The 17,367-nt window shown below is 35.9% G+C and overlaps 1 protein-coding gene across 50 annotated transcripts in view; it reads left to right on the top strand.

Annotated features, from left to right (window-relative positions):
• Window positions 1-17,367, top strand: part of MBTD1 (mbt domain containing 1) — a 63,894-nt gene that overhangs the window by 22,847 nt on the left and 23,680 nt on the right. For 23 of the 50 annotated variants that reach the window (XM_081583355.1, XM_081583352.1, XM_081583354.1 and 20 more), the window contains 4 exons: window positions 4,796-4,997; window positions 8,610-8,743; window positions 10,036-10,150; window positions 10,986-11,068. In XM_081583355.1, coding sequence (XP_081439481.1) covers window positions 4,844-4,997; window positions 8,610-8,743; window positions 10,036-10,150; window positions 10,986-11,068 — 486 coding nt within the window. In that variant the 5' untranslated portion in view covers window positions 4,796-4,843. Of the gene's footprint in view, window positions 1-4,771; window positions 4,998-8,609; window positions 8,750-10,035; window positions 10,160-10,982; window positions 11,069-17,367 lie in introns of all 50 variants that reach the window. The other 27 variants (XM_081583347.1, XM_081583342.1, XM_081583340.1 and 24 more) reach the window with 6 other exon arrangements.

The raw sequence follows: 17,367 nt of genomic DNA, 5'->3' as shown, positions 1-17,367 counted from the left end.
AGCTGACTATAAAGTGGCTGACAAGCTTATATGAAAACTCTGGGTATAAAAGATAAACTCTGCATGGAGGTAGGGTGTATGAATTTATTAGAACTTAGAATTCTAGCTAGTTTTTACTAAAGGTATATTCCAGGCATTGTGAAAAATATTTCATGGTGTCTTTATGTTGCCCTCAGGAAAAAAAAAATGTCAAACTTTTACTCTGGCCAAAGGGCTCTGGTAATCTGACTGTAGCATCCTCTAACCCCAACTCCGACTAGGTACCAGCTACCCTGACCTTTCAATGCATCAAGTATATGCCAGCCCTAAAGCCTTTGTCTTTCCTTTTCCTTTGACTAGAATATTCCAGCACCAGATATTCAGTTCACTTCAGTTCAGTTGAGTCGCTCAGTCGTGTCCGACTCTTTGCGACCCCATGGACTGCAGCACGCCAGCCCTTCCTATCCATCACCAGCTTCCGGAGTCCACCCAAACTCATGTCCACTGAGTCAGTGATGCCATTCAACCATCTCATCCTCTGTTATCCCCTTCTCCTGCCTTCAATCTTTCCCAGCATCAGGGTCTTTTCAAATGAGTCAGCTCTTTGCATCAGGTTGTCACAGTATTGGAGTTTCAGCTTCAACATCAGTCCTTCCAATGAACACCCAGGACTGATCTCCTTTAGGATGGACTGGTTGGATCTCCTTGCAGTCCTAGGGACAAGAGTCTTCTCCAACACCACAGTTCAAAAGCATCAATTCTTTGGTGCTCAGCTTTCTTTATAGTTCAACTCTCACATCCATACATGACTACTGAAAAAACCATAGCCTTGACTAGACAGACCTTTGTTGGCAAAGTAATATCTCTGCTTTTTAATATGCTGTCCAGGTTGGTCATAACTTTCCTTCCAAGGAGTAAGCGTCTTTTAATTTCATGGCTGTAATCACCATCTGCAATGATTTTGGAGCCCCAAAAAATAGTCGGCCACTGTTTCCACTGTTTCCCCATCTATTTGCTGTGAAGTGATGGGACCGGTTGCCATGATCTTAGTTTTCTGAATGTTGAGCTTTAAGCCAACTTTTTCACTCTCCTCTTTCACTTTCATCAAGAGGCTCTTTAGTTCTTCTTCACTTTCTGCCATAAGGATGGTGTCATCTTCATATCTCAGGTTATTGAAATTTCTCCCAGCACTCTTGATTCCAGCTTGTGCTTTATCCAGCCCAGTGTTTCTCATGATGTACTCTGCATATAAGTTAAATAAGCAGGGTGACAATATACAGCCTTGACGTACTCCTATCCCTACTTGGAACCAGTCTGTTGTTCCATGTCCAGTTCTAACTGTTGCTTCTTGACCTGCATACAGATTTCTCAAGAGACAGGTCAGGTGGTCTGGTATTCCCATCTCTTTCAGAATTTTCCACAGTTTATTGTGATCCACACAGTCAAAGGCTTTGGCATAGTCAATAAAGCAGAAAATAGATGTTTTTCTGGAACTCTCTTGCTTTTTCGATGATCCAGCGGATGTTGGCAATTTGATCTCTGGTTCCTCTGCCTTTTGTAAAATCAGCTTGAATATCGGGAAGTTCATGGTTCACATATTGCTGAAGCCTGGCTTGGAGAATTTTGAGCATTACTTGACTAGCATGTGAGATGAGTGCAATTGTGCGGTAGTTTGAGCATTCTTTGGCATGCTTTTCTTTGGTATTGGAATGAAAACTGACCTTTTCCAGTCCTGTGGCCACTGCTAAGTTTTCCAAACTTGCTGGCATATTGAGTGCAGCACTTTCACAGCATCATCTTTGAGGATTTGAAATAGCTCAACTGGAATTCCATCACCTCCACTAGCTTTGTTCATAGTGATGCTTTCTAAGGCCCACTTGACTTCACATTCCAGGATGTCTGGCTCTAGGTGAGGGATCACACCATCTTGATTATCTGGGTTGTGAAGATCTTTTTTGTACAGTTCTTCTGTGTATTCTTGCCACCTCTACGTAATATCTTTCACTTCTGTTAGGTCCATACAATTTCTGTCCTTTATTGAGCCCATCTTTGCATGAAATGTTCCCTTGGTGTCTCTTAATTTTCTTGAAGAGATCTCTAGTCTTTCCCATTCTATTATTTTTCTCTATTTCTTTCGTTGATCACTGAGGAAGGCTTTCTTATCTCTCTTTGCTATTCCTTGGAACTCTGCATTCAAATGGGTATATCTTTCCTTTTCTGCTTTGCTTTTTGCTTCTCTTTTCAGAGCTATTTTAAGGCCGCCTCAGGCAGCCATTTTGCTTTTTTTGCATTTTTGCGGTGGGGGGGATGGTCTTGATCCCTGTCTCCTGTACAATGTCACGAACCTCCATCCATAGTTCATCAAGCACTCTGTCAGATCTAGTCCCTTAAATCTATTTGTCACTTCCACTGTATAATCATAAGGGATTTGATTTAGGTCATACCTGAATGGTCTAGTGGTTTTCCCTACTTCAATTTAAGTCTGAATTTTGCAATAAGGTTTTCATGATCTGAGCCACAGTCAGCTCCTGATCTTGTTTTTGCTGACTGTATAGAGCTTCTCCATCTTTGGCAGCAGAGAATATAATCAGTCTAATTTTGGTGTTGACTATCTGGTGATGTCCATGTGTAGAGTCTTCTCTTGTGTTGTTGGAAGAGGGTGTTTGCTATGACCAGTGCGTTCTCTTGGCGAAACTCTATTAGACTTTGCCCTGCTTCATTCTGTAGTCGAACGCCAAATTTGCCTGTTACTCCAGGTGTTTCTTGACTTCCTGCTTTTGCGTTCCAGTCCCCTATAATGAAAAGGACATCCTTTTTGGGTGTTAGTTCTAAGAGGTCTTGTAGGTCTTCATAAAACCGTGCAACTTCAGCTTCTTCAGCGTTACTGCTTGGGGCACAGACTTGGATTACCATGATATTGAATGTTTTGCCTTGGAAACGAACAGAGATCATTCTGTCGTTTTTGAGATTGCATCCGAGTACTGCATTTTGGACTCTTTTGTTGACAGTGATGGCTACTCCATTTCTGGCTGCTGCTCCAGTGATGGCTACTGTGGGATTCCTGCCCACAGTAGTAGATGTAATGGTCATCTAAGTTAAATATTCAAGCCAGATATTCAATTGGCTGCCTTTTTTGTGCTCAGGATCCTTCCTCAATCTCAGTTGACTACCCTTGCCTTGTGCTTTTCACATGCCTTGTATTATCACATGGCCTTACTTGAATTTTTCCCACCTGTACTGTAAATTTTATGAGAACCATTGATCTCTCTTTAGCTTCTCTGAGAAACAAATGCTTGCTGAATGTTGAATGAACAAGAGAAAGAAACTCATCACTTGCCCAAGTTCATAATTCATAAATGGCAAAGCTGAATCTCAAATCTAGGTCTGTCATAATTCTGTGTTATTAGCACACTTCATATAAACAAGGATTATCCTATTCCCTACCAGCTTACCAGTATTACCAATATTGTTAGACTTTTCTTTTTGAATTGCCTTCAGAGTCTTACGTTTTTGAAATCTTCTGGTGGTAACAGATTTTGATTCTTTGAAGATACATGTGATTTATAGAAATAACTAAAAGTTTTTCAGAACCGAATGTGCTGAATAATCAGGCTAGGGAAAACAATAGTGGGAGATTGGGAGAGTAATTCTAAAGTGACTACAGACAGTCTGCTTTTCTTTTTAAAATTGGGTCTAAAATAGAGTTCTGAAAGAAGAATAGTTTTTTTTTTTTTTTTTAATGTGGCAATATTTGTAGAACATTTGTAGAGCCTCCCAAGGGAACTACTTCTTAAGATTGTATTCATTTGAGTGTATAATATTTCCACGTTTATGGATTGAAAAACTACTTCTTTTGCTTTCATAGTTACACATAATACAAGTGGAAAATCAGTTCCCCACCTCAGTGCAACTGTTTAATACAAGCATATCTGAAAATGATAGTTTATTTAGTAAAACTAAGAGATACATTTCCATGGTTTTATCTTGTCAAGCTTTGGAAATAGATTTCAGCTTTGTTACTGGTCATGTTAAGACATTAAACTAGCCAGGAAAGAAATTGTGCATAAAGTGTAAGATGATACCAAGAAATTTATAACTGAGCAAAAGAATAAGATAGGTACCAAACTCGAAAGATTTTTTGGTTGACAATTTTCACTCTGCTGTAACTCAGTGTATGTTTAGTGATGGTTTGATTTTTTTTTTTTTCATTTCAAATATTCCATTTTTTTTTTTCTCATTGTTATTTCCTGCTTTCTGTTAACTTTCTTATCACTGAACTTGAAGTTTTGGAATTGATTTCGGGAAAAGTTGGAGTAGTGGTAGGTATTAGTTTTGGGATTTTTTGGTGGCTCCAGTGAGGGAATATCTTTTGGAGGAACATATGAATAGCATTTGCTGAACGTGATACATAGTATCTTTGTGCTTATTTTTTTTTAAAGGGTGTAGTGTTTAGCTGGAGATAATTGGGTTATGTCTAACCATTTATTTTAAAGGAAAAAAATGAAATAGTGTTACATGTAGAAATGCTATCTTCTATAGTTTTTGGAATAGCTAAGAGAAGTAATATATCTAGTTTATGGCAAAACTTAAGTTACATCTTCTGACTCCCATTCACTGTTTGCTCCATCATTATTCTTATTCCTTTTAGCTAACATGGTAGTTAATAGGTATGCCTCATGGAAATGAAGGGCTCCATTTTGACACAGACATTTAGATTTTCATTTTGCAAACCTCATTTATCACAATTTGAACTAAGGTCTTTTCGGTGGTGTACATGAGTGGTATATCATAGTTATTGATTTCTTCTGCTTTGAAGACTGAACATTCTTCACGATCCAAAAGGAAAAGAAGAGACTCATTCGGGATGTTTGACGGTTATGATAGCTGCAGTGAGGACACAAGTAGCAGCTCCAGCTCTGAGGAGAGTGAAGAGGAAGTTGCTCCTTTACCTTCTAATCTCCCAATTATCAAAAACAATGGCCAAGTGTACACATACCCAGATGGTAAATCTGGCATGGGTGAGTATACAGCATATACTTCAGCTCAGGTGAACTGCCTTCACCTTTTATATACCTTTATATTTGAGGGTATGTTTTGATTCCATTTCTCCTGTCATTTCCCTTAAAACTTTTAAAGAACGATTTGAAGAAACAGAATGTAAAACTCAACAGTTCTAGATAAGATCACTGGGTTTGTGTTCAATCTCTTTACTAGCAAGTAGAGCAAAATGAAAACAAACAGCTGTTGAGAAACTTAATGAGACTTAAATTCTGTAATTAAATAATAAATCCCTATGTAATTCGAAGTGTGTAAGATAATAGACTTCCAGAATTGAGAGAGGCTTTCAAGGTAAGTCTGTCTCCCTTCTCTGTAACAATTCCTTATAAGTTTTCTGTTTTAATACTTCAGTGATAATGTATCTCTAATTACCAGAATATTCTTTATATTGAACCAAAATTATCCTTGCTCTGACTTTTGTCCTTTTTCCCTTCACACAAAAACATTTATTTTTAGTGTTTCTCTTGGGCATACTAAGTAAATCTAGTTGCTTCAAGCATTTCTCATAGCATCACAGTGTTTTAATTCATCAGTATCCTGCTCACTTTCTTCTGGAGATAATTCAGATTGTATGGAGGTAGGGTGGCAACTTGTCCTGATTTGCCTGAGACCCTCCTGGTTTTAGGATTATCCTGGAAAAGGCCTCAGGCAAATAGTTGGTCACCTTGTGTGATGAGAGCAGAGGTTGTTCAACTTTTGTCTTTTCTTCAGGACACTGCGTTTCCATTTAGGCATATTCCTAATTCTGTCATCTAATGTTGAATGCAGTGTCTTCTGATTGTCATTTGCAGATTTGACAATTATGCCTTATAGATCATATTCTAATCTTTTGATTAAAAGTTAAGCATGAAGGGCCTGGTACACAGTCATTCATATCATATCAAAGAACTTAACTTTATTTATCAGGACCCAGTCAGGACCCAGGACCCAGGTGTAGTCATCCAACCAATTAATAGCTACCTAGATCTTTTCTACTTTAGCTTGAATTTCTCAATCCTTAATTGACAGAGCTACATGAGAGATTTTATCAAATGTGTTAAATCCTGTTAATATACATCTTGCCATGGTTTAGTTATAACATACCAATGTGGTAATCTATCACAAGAGGGAGCTTTATATGTGCCGGATTCTGTTTTAAAGATACAGATAGGAACAATATAGAATAAAGTCCCTGGTGGAGCTTACATCCTAGTCAAGGGAGTTCTAGTTTGACATATTCAATTCTTGGCAAACATGTACTATCCCCTTGGGATTGCATTTTTTTTTTAACCTACGTGATCCGCAAACCTTTTAATTTGTTCTAGAATTTTTACAACAGAAAATCATTCAGGCTTTTTTCCCCCTTAGACCCCCTTTTTCTCTCATCCTCTGGTACGTTACACTTTTCCATGATTTCTCATAATTTATAAGTACTGCTTAAACTGTAAGTCCCTCCAGTTGTAACTGTTTAGGTGGAGATTTAAACCCACTGAAGCAGTTGTTTGCTATGTTATCTTTTTTCCCCTAACTTTATTGAGAAATAATTGACAAATACAGTTGTATATGTTTAAATCTATAAATGTTTGTAAATGTGATTTGATATACATGTACCTAGTGGAATGACTACCAAGATCAAGATAATTAACACATCCATCACCTCACAAAGTTAACTTTTTATTTATTCAACTGTGCTGGGTCTTAGTTGTGGCATGCGGACTCTTAATTCCCTGACCAGGGATCAAACCCAGGCTCCCTACATTGCAAACATGGAGTCTTAACCACTGGACCACCAGGGAAGTCCCAAAAAGTTAATTCTGTGTGTGTGTGATGTGAGCATAAGATCTACTCAGCAAGTTTCAAGTGTATAATTCAGTAGTAGTATTAACTGTAGTGACCATGCTATATATTAGATCATCACAACTTTTTCTTTTTATAACTGAAAATTTATACCCTTTGGCCTTCATCTTGCCATTTCTCCCTCTTCTCAACCCTTGGCAACCACCATTCCATGAAATGGGCTTTTTTTTTTTTTAATTCCATGTGAGTAAAACTAGACACTATTTGTCTTTCTCATTTTGGCTTATTTCACTTAGCATAATCCCCTCCAGTTTTGTCTTTGTTGTCAGAAATGACAAGATTTCCTTCTTGATATGGCTAAATAATACTCTACTATAATGAATAATATCTACTTTACATATACATATGCATATACATTTACATATACATACATGTATGACTCGTTTTTTTATCCTCTCTTTCATCAGAAGGCATCTAATACGTTTCTATAACTTGGTTATTGTTAACAATGCTACAGTGAATGTGGGAGGGCAGATATCTTTCTGATATGCTGAGTTGCAGTCAACTAATTTTTGATAAGGGCACCAAGAGCACACGGTAAGGAGGGGATAGTTTTTTAGGAAATGGTATATTGGGAAGTTCTGTATCCACATTTAAAAGAAAAGCTGGACCTATCTTACACCACTAAGAAAAATTAACTTGAACTGGAGTAAAAACTTAAATGTAAGACCTGAAACAATAAAATCCCTAGAAGAAAACATAGGGGAAAAGTTTCTTGGCATTGATTTATTGGGTAGGACACTAGAAGCACAGCTAATAAAAGCTAAAATACACAGTAAGATAACAACAAATCAAAAAGGTTCTGCTCAACAAAGGAAACAATATATTGAAAAGATAGCCTACAGGATGGGGGAAAATATTTGTAAACTATATATCTGATAAGGGGTTAATATCCAAAATACATGAAGAACTTGTACAACTCAATAGTGCAGAAAAGCAAATATTGCAGTTTAAAAATGGGCAAAACACCTGAGTAGATATTTTTTCCCAAAGACCTACAAATGGCCAATAAATACATGAAAAGGTGCTCAACGTCACTAATCATTAGGGAAATGAAGATGAAAACCATGAGATATCACCTAATTCCCGTTAGGATGGCTAGTGTCAAAAAGACAAGAGATAACAAATGTTGAGGAGGATGTGGAGGAAAGAGAACTCATACACTCTTGGTGGTAATGTAAACTGGTACAGCCATTATTGAAAACAGTGTGGTGATTCCTCAAAAATTTGAAAATAGAACTAGTGTATAATTCAGCAGTCCCACAACTTGTATATCTTTTGAGATTCACTTTCTGTTACCCTTATGTTTCAATCTTCACAATATTTTAAAGACCTGTGCTGTGCTTTGTATTAATCTTCAGTTGTACTGCAACTACTTTTCATCTTTTGTTAATAATCCTTTCAAACATTAGAGCTTATAATGTCTGGCACAAGGTGAGCACTAAGGAAATGTTAGTTGAATCTAACTACATTTGTTTGTGTGTCTTTTGATCATTTTTCAAGCCTTTTCAGACTCTATTGTCAGTCCTTCTGGAGCCTATAGCCATGGCATCATTCTAGTCTTTCCCCTACTTTTATTTAGATTTTTCTATCATTTATGTAACAGAAGAAATTTTCCAGCTGCCTGAAGGAATGTTTTAAAAATTAAAACCTTTAGATAATTGGAGGAATTATTAAACTGTTAAATGAAAATCAGTTTTATGATCATAACACCAGTGTTTTTATCTGTTAATTAGCTACCTGTGAAATGTGTGGAATGGTTGGTGTGCGAGATGCTTTTTACTCTAAAACAAAGCGTTTCTGCAGTGTTTCATGTTCAAGAAGTTACTCGTCAAACTCCAAGAAGGCAAGCATTTTGGCCAGACTTCAGGTAACGGTACAGAAACCTTCTGTTCTTATATCTGTTATTTCTATGGCTTTCACTGTTTGTCATTTGATTGTGATTCACTACACTCCACCTTTACCTAATTGGCCTGTTAGCATTTTATACCCCACAGTTTTAAGAAATATGTGAGCCCTAGAGTTTGTCCATTCTATAAAATTTGAGCAGCTGTTATAAATAGAGAAGGCATACTATCCAAAATAAACTATGAATTGTTTGTGTCTTTTTTTCTAAATAAGTATAAATGTAATAAATATCTTTATATATATATAAATTGAAGCCATTTCCCCCCCTGGTTTTCTTTGTAATTAGTATCAAGATAGAAACTTTCAGTGTTGGGGGCAGGAAATGATTTACCCTTTGGTTTTATTTTTCCATTATCTTTGGTTTGTACTTTTGATTGCAACCCATTTAATACCTAGACCAAGGGTATTTGGTTAATCCAACTAACATTTTTGGAAACAATCATAATACTAAAAGAAAATCGTCTTTCTATTAATGTACATCAGTGCCTACAAAATGACTGGAATGCCTATGAAATGACCATTGAAGTTATTACTATTGTCGCATATAAACAACTTTATAAAGGCATCACATAGCTGATTTTTGTAATATATTTTATTTGAATGATCACATTTGTCTTCTTCATCTTATTGTAATAAGGTAGCACATAGCACTGAAAGGATTATTTAAATTCCCCAAATTAAGGAAATACATCACTTAGATGTATTTCTGTATTTCAGATAGACAGTACCTAAAGATCCTGAGCAATGGTCTGTACCCAAATGGATGGCAGTTTGTCACACTGTGAATTTGGCCCATGATCATTTTGTCATTGATCTTTTGCATTAGCGCTAAAGGTATAAACCTCAGTCACTTGCTGTTTAAACATTGAATTATTTTTTTCTTATATAAATAGCAATGCTTAGCAACCTGCATGAGTGAATAACCACTGGATTTATCTAGTACAAGAAGGAATCAGTATCCACCACAGCCTGTATTTTAAGATTTTATTGGATATAATTTTTTATTAATATATTAATTTGCATATTGTTATTTAAGTCTGTGCCAGCTGTGCTACCCATATTAGATATCTACATTGTAGCAGAACTCCAGAAAACATTTCTCATGTGAATTTTCTTGTATGTTTCCTCTGCTTTAATAATTTTCTAAACCTTCAATGTTTCCTTAAAAATGAGTAGTATGCAATCAAGTTAGTTTTCAGATTTGGGGATGGGGAATGAAAAAGAATCCTATTTACTTAACTCTTCTTGTTTTAGGGTAAGCCTCCAACAAAGAAAGCAAAAGTTCTTCAGAAACAACCTTTAGTTGCTAAACTAGCTGCATATGCTCAGTATCAAGCTACCTTACAAAATCAAGCAAAGACTAAATCAGGTAATATGGGTGAATGCAATAGAGGTAAAATATTTGATATTAATTTATCTAGTTTTAATTAATAACATTTTAATTTTGGATTCTGTTAACTAAGCTATTTCTGTTCCCTGTTTGCACATACGACACTAGGCTTCTTTGATTTCAGTAAATTATCCTAGAAAAGTATAATGTTCACAAGTTATGGTGCTTGTGACAGTCTCCTTAATAATACTCTTTTTTATTTGGTTTATTATTTATTTTTTATACACTGATTCTCTAGCTGTGGACAGTGGGAAACATTGTGGTGATAAGGCAAAGAAATATGACATTTATTAGGCTTCAACGGGATTGGGGAGAAGAGAGTAACAAGAGAAGGAGATTGAGGAAAGGATCTTTTCTAACAGAAAGATTCTTAACAGGAATTCAAAAGCAAGGCAGTAAGTAGGGAGTAAGACAATAAAGAAGCATAGTGAAACTATTAGGTGGTAGATACTGGATAGAAATTTCAGTGAAGTGTGCAGTTAGAGCTACATGGGTATAAAACACAGGAGCAGTCAGAACAGTGTTTGTTATCCTGAACATATCTTCTTTTCAGTTGTTCTTTGTTTCTTATAATTGGAGAGCTCTTGCCTCACTTCCCAAGGAGCGTATGTTGTGTGCAGAAAAGTTAAACTATTTGTTTGCAAATATGATACATGCTAAAGTTCATGTTTATTTACAGAAGTTTTGTCTTTATAGGAAAAAACTTAATTTAGAGGTGATAAATTTGTGTCATTTCACATTATAAAATAATTACCTTCTTACAAATAAAAGATCTGAGAACTCCAATACATCTAAACTTATTTTATTTCAGCAGCAGTCTCCACAGAAGGTTTCAACTGGGGTAACTACATCAATAGCAATAGCTTTATAGCAGCTCCAGTTACCTGCTTTAAACATGTGAGTATGGAATTTTCTGTTTGTATTGAAATGCTTAGTCATTGTTTAAATCTGAAGGCACAGTAGCATTTTTTAAGCACCTTATCCTTAGAAGGTCTTTATTTTATACATCATAATGGAAATGTTTCTTTTTTATTAATTATTGTATTTACTAATAGTTACATAACCTTAAGTTTTATAAGTAAAGGTTTCCTTTAAAGACATTGCAAGTTGAAATTATTTTAAATGGGGAAGGCATGAGTCTCATCCAATTTTCATATTAAATTGAACCATATAAAATTACTTGTTTTGTGTATCAAAATTAGTTGGATATTGGCAAAATCATATGGTTCAACCTCATAGAAACCATCCATTGTATGTTACCTAAATTTTTGTGATTTGACCTAATAATTGAGAAGAGGAAAGATCTAGTTTTGTTTGGTCACAAATATAAAACCACAAAAACAAAGAAGGAACTGTTAGCAATATAGTATTGTGGACTGAAATTATTTTTTGCAAGATGTTCTTTTTAACAAGTAGATTGTCACAGACGTTTGAAGTAATTGAGAGTTATGTTTAAAATGTATCTAATGATAAATTCTTTCCTTTTGATTTAATTCCTTTTGATTCAATTGTGCTTAATTCTCTTCAATACTTTTTTAACCTAACTATAAGTTTTAATTTATATTTAAAGGTTCTATCTGCTACTGACTGTATAAGAAGAAAAGAATTTAGAAAGTTAATGAGTGAAGTTTTGTGTACACTTAACATATTGTTAACTTAGGGCTTTCCTGTTATGTGAACAAAACTGAGCTTGAGTTCTTACTGTGGAAATCAAAATAAATTTTAATTCATTTGTGGCCAATAAAGGATCTTGATCAAGGCCAAGCATATTAATTCAATTGTAGAAATATAAATTAAAGCCAAATTCATTTGTTCGCTAACTTTTCTTTCTTGCAAGTACACGTGTTAAGCCCTTAGTCAGTGGCTTGCTATCTGAACCAGCCTAAGTGGAATCTTAACTGATATGTTTTATCGAAATGTTGGTAGTAGTGTCATATTTGTGAGAGATGTTAAATACATGGCCCCAGTAGCTTTCATGAGAACTACAAAACAAATCTTTAACTCTCCTCTCTTGAGATAGTTATTTTCTGGTACAAAGAATATCAGAATTAGATTAAGACCTCATTTATAATAACTCTTCCTATTGCAGCCTTCTGGAACATTTGTTTGTTGTTTTCCTTCTGAGTAACCTTGATCTTTTTCTATCTTTATTTAGTATTTTGGTTTTCTAGGTTTAATGTCATAAGCCATGTCGAGCTATTTTATATAAGTAGTCAGAATATTTTAAAAATAGTATTTCAAACTCCCAAGATACAATATTTTATGTCATGTCAGTATCTTTGAATAGTAATACTGTGTTAAAGTTCTTTGCAAGAAAATCTCTATTATAATGAAATTGTTTTTTTGTTTTACAAAAAACAAATAGAAATTTGTTTTTACAATTGAAAAAAGAATAGAGCAGCTAGCTTTAGCTGTATGGTTAGTAAGGATACTATGGGATCTCTTTTTTCTCATTTACAAGCAAAGTATCTGTCACCCAGTGCCTCCCTGCTCCACTCATCTTCCTTTACTGTCTATTCCTTATTAACTAGGAAACATTTTCTATTTTTAACGTCTGAGTGTATTTTAGTGCAAAATGAGTTTGCTTTGTTGCCTTAACCAGCATTTTCATTTGAAGTCATTTGATTTACAAGGTGAGACTTCCTGTTGTACTTGATTTTGTCCTTTAGAGTTGACTCTTCATGGTTCTCCCCCTTAAACAGTTTTTGCGGTCTCCAAGGAAAATTAACTAGCTTTAGCTTTATTATTGCTAGGAGGAGCTGCAAGCACAGGGTCCTGCCTTGACTCATCAGTTTTCCAGTCTTCTAACACTTGATGCATTCTATAACACTTGTTCATCAGTAAGGCCCCTTCCTCCACATGCTATACCTGCATTGTCTCCAATTTGAGCACAGGCTAAGAGCCTTTCCCTACTCTGAGAGGATTCTTTTTTCAAGCATAATTTTTAAAAACATTCAATCTGTGAGAATTCCCTGGCACTCCAGAGATTAGGACTCTGTGCTTTAACTGAGGAGTCCCAGGCTCCATTCCTGGTTGGGAAACTAAAATCCTGCAAGGCAGGCAGCACTGCAAAAAAAAAAAAAAGTCTAAAAGCATGGAAACAGAACTGTTCCGATTGAACCAGGACTTGAGTGTAGGGAGGTATCTCAACTTTGACTGCCTGCTTCTTTAACATAACTCAACCTCTTATGCAGTAAGGACCCCAGGTAAATACTTTATATATTCCAATACTTAAAAATGATTATGATTAGTTCTAAAAGCATAGAATTTCAGTGGAATTCCTTTTTACCATGGTCTGTCTTTAAATTTCTGGAAAGTTTCTGCAAAATATGTCACAGGACAATACTCTCTCTGAATATTGCTGTAATTATGCTTAATGGTTTATATAGTCAATCACTCAATTACTTTTGACATTCTTTATAATTATCAGTGTAAATGGAGTCGAGTTGTTATTAAATATATCTACTTAGAAATCTGTATATTATTGCTGTATAGCTGATGCAACTTTGATTTTATCTAGGTGATAGTTTTCAGACTTTTTTTTTAAGCATTACAACTCCTGTTTTTCCTAATAAACATAGCTAGGATAAAGGAAATTTATACCAATTGGTCTGGCAAGAGTAGAATGAATTGACTGGAGCCTTGACACCTGACTCTTGGCTTTCCCTTCTTTGGCAGTGTCTGTGTTTGGAAACCACTAAATTTCATAATATAATTTTTTAAAACATTTTTATTGGAGTATAATTGTTAACAGTACTGTGTTGGTTTCAAGTGTTAGGTAATATCATTTTTAATTATTTCAAAATCATAGGGTCACAAAGCTGTAAGTTATCTTAAAAATCATCTAGCTCATCTACTTCATCTCATTATAAATGAAGAAACTCTTGCTACCTTTTTCAGTAGCTGGATTGAAATTTTCAACTTTGGGCTTTAACCTGCAACTTTTGTTTTATTTGCTTTTTAATTCTATTTATTTATTTATTTATGGCTGTGCTGGGTCTTCGTTGCTGTGCAGGCTTTTCTCTAGTTGCTGAGAGAAACTAGTTTCAGTGCACAGGCTTCTCAGTCGTGCTTCTCCTTTGCAGAGCATGGGCTCTAGGACACATGGGCTTCAATAGTTGGGACAAATGGACTCAGTAGTTGTGGCTCCCGGGCTTTAGAACGGGCTCTAGTAGTTGTAGCACATAGGCTTAGTTGCTCCACGGCATGTGGGGTCTTCCTCTGGTCTCTTGCATTGGGAGGCAGATTATTAACTACTGAGCCACCAGGGAAGCCCTTGTTTTTGTTGTTCTTTTTTAATGGTTTTGAATTAAGCCCCTATAGGAAAAACCCTTCTGTGTTTCACCTTAACACAACTACCAATACTGTACTTCTGATACCAGATGAGTGGGTTTTCTGACCATCAGGTATTTCTCTGACACCAGCTGAGTATCCTACAATTTAGTTTAATTGTGACACTGTCTATCTGGAATTATCATCAGATCCCACACTTATAGGCTCAGTCCCACAAGACTGCTGCCACTCCACACACCAGTTGCAAGCCCCACGTTGTCATCTCTGCTTTTGACAGATTAGCTATAAATCAGGGTTCCCATGACCCCTTCTTTGGGTTTGATAATTTGTTACAATGGCTCACAGAATTTAGAGAAATGGTTTACTATCTTATCATTAAGGATATAATAAAAGAGAGGAAAACCAGATGAAGAGATGTGTAGCACAGGATACATGAGAAGGAGCACAGTTTCCATGCCCTCTCAAGTGCACCACTCTCCTAGCACTTGTACGCATCCACCAGCCCAGTCCTATGTATTGGGATTTTTATGGAGGCTTCATCACATTGGCATAATGGGTCATTAACTCAATCTATAACTCCTTTCCCTTTCCTGGAAGATGGATGATGGGGCTGAAAATTCCAAGAAGCTTTTAATCAGAGTTTGATCTGTATGGTGACCAGCTCCCATCCTGAAGCTATCCAGGGGCCCACAAAGAGATGCCTCATTAGAACAAAAGACACTGCTGTCATCCAAGAAATTGCAAAGGATTTAGGAGCTCTGTGTTTGGAATCAAGGTCAAAGATCAAATACTAGAAGAAAAGATATGTCTAGTGTGCTCTTATCACTTAGGACATTACAAAGGCTGTGAAACCTCTATACCAGGAACAGGGCCAGAAACTAATCTATTTTTTTATTTCACAGCTTCTAAAAGCAGTAACCTTATCTTTACTAACTGTGGAAAAATCTTCAAAATACTTCTGCAGTACTACATTCCAGTTAGATACCCTTTGTTAATGAAATTTACAGACTATTTTCTCCTTTTGGCATTTATGTTTGAACCCAATAGAGTTGTTCTGTATGTATGCAGAACATTTATCCTTAAAGCATTCTTAACTTTTCTAATATTGTAGTCTTTTAAATAGATACACTCTATTCTCCATTATTTCCTTATAAAATCAAGTACAGAGAGTTCCCTGGTACCTAGTGATTAGAATTCCAGGCTTTCACTGCCATGGCCCAAATTCAGTCCTTGGTAGGAGCACTAAGATCCCACAAGCCATGCAGCAAGGCCAAAATTTAAAAAAAAAAAAAAAATAGAATATTTCTTTCAAGATTGCAGGGAGAAATATCAATAACCTCAGATATGCAGATGACACCACCCTTATGGCAGAAAGTGAAGAGGAACTGAAAAGCCTCTTGATGAAAGTGAAAGAGAGTGAAAAAGCTGACTTAAAACTCAACATTCAGAAAACTAAGATCATGGCATCTAGTCCCATCACTTCATGGCGAATAGATGGGGAAACAATGGAAACAGTGACAGACTTTATTTTGGGGGGCTCCAAAATCACTGCTGATGGTGACTGCAGCCATGAAATTAAAAGACTCTTGCTCCTTTTAAGAAAAGCTATGGCCAACCTAGACAGCATATCAAAAAACAGAGACATCACTTTCCCGACAAAGCCGTGGTTTTTCCAGTAGTTGTGTATGGATGTGAGAGTTGGACGATAAGGAAAGCTGAGCACTGAAGAATTAATGCTTTTGAACTGTGGTGTTGGAGAAGACTCTTGAGTCCTTTGGACTACGAGTAGATCAAACCAGTCAATCCTCAAGGAAATCAGTCCTGAATGTTCATTGGAGGGACTGATACTGAACCTCCAATACTTTGGCCACCTGATGTGAAGAGCTGACTAATTGGAAAAGACCCTGATGCTGGGAAAGATTGAAGGCAGGAGAAGGGGACTTCAGAGGACAAGATGGTTGGATGGCATCACCGACTCAGTGGACATGAGCAAGCTCCGGGAGTTGGTGATGGACAGGGAAGCCTGATATGGGGTCACAAAGAGTCGGACATGACTGAGCGACTGAACTGAAGCATTACAGCACAGGCCAAAATGTTTCAATGTGAAATGTATTTGAATCTTAAAAAGCTAAAATCATATGCCTTTAATTACGAATGTACAGACTTCAAATTTCTTTTGTTTGGTACCTGAACTGTGTATTCTGATGTCAGTTTATTGATACTGTCCTTCCTAAAAGCAGAAATGTAATCATCCTACTTTTATCTCCCTTGAAAATAGTTGTAGTTACGTAATTTTTAAAAAGGTCCTTTGCCTCCACAAATAGCACCTTGTATTGCTTACATGATGTTTTCTAATCCTCTCTTTTGGTCCAGCTATTTTGAAAGGGATAAGGTTATAAATATTTCTTTGCAACAGGCATTAAAATATTTTTTGAATATATAAAGGAGAAAAAGGCCTTTTGTTTGTGTATGTGTGGTAACAATGGTTTATTAGTAAAACTTGGGTCTATGTTTATTAGTAAAATAGTCTCTTTCAAATAAAGCTATTCTTTGTTTTTTTCCCCTAGCTTTAACCGTGCATACATAACTCTATTGAAAATAAATATGACTTCACATCCTTTTTAACTGAAGGTAGAGTTTTCAGTATGTCATCCTAGATTGCAGAGTTTCTTTCTAATGGAAATAGAACTTTTTAGTTTCTGGTAGTTGTTAGTACTCTAATTTAGCTATTGTGTTGCCACAAAATAAATTCTCTGCAAGAAAGCAATGGCATCTGATATAATATAATACATATATTATAAAAATAATCTGTTTCAAGGAAGGCCTAAGTAATCTAGATTATTTTCATTTAATATTTTTTAAAAATTATGAACTACTTTATGCTTTTGAAATTAGTAACCACT

Source organism: Giraffa tippelskirchi, chromosome 3 (genome assembly GCF_054371585.1).
Source record: "Giraffa tippelskirchi isolate mGirTip1 chromosome 3, T2T-mGirTip1v1.2.pri, whole genome shotgun sequence".
Classification (NCBI taxonomy): Eukaryota; Metazoa; Chordata; class Mammalia; order Artiodactyla; family Giraffidae; genus Giraffa; species Giraffa tippelskirchi.
The sequence above is the reverse complement of the archived record's forward strand: the minus strand, read 5'-3'. Positions and strand labels throughout refer to the sequence as shown.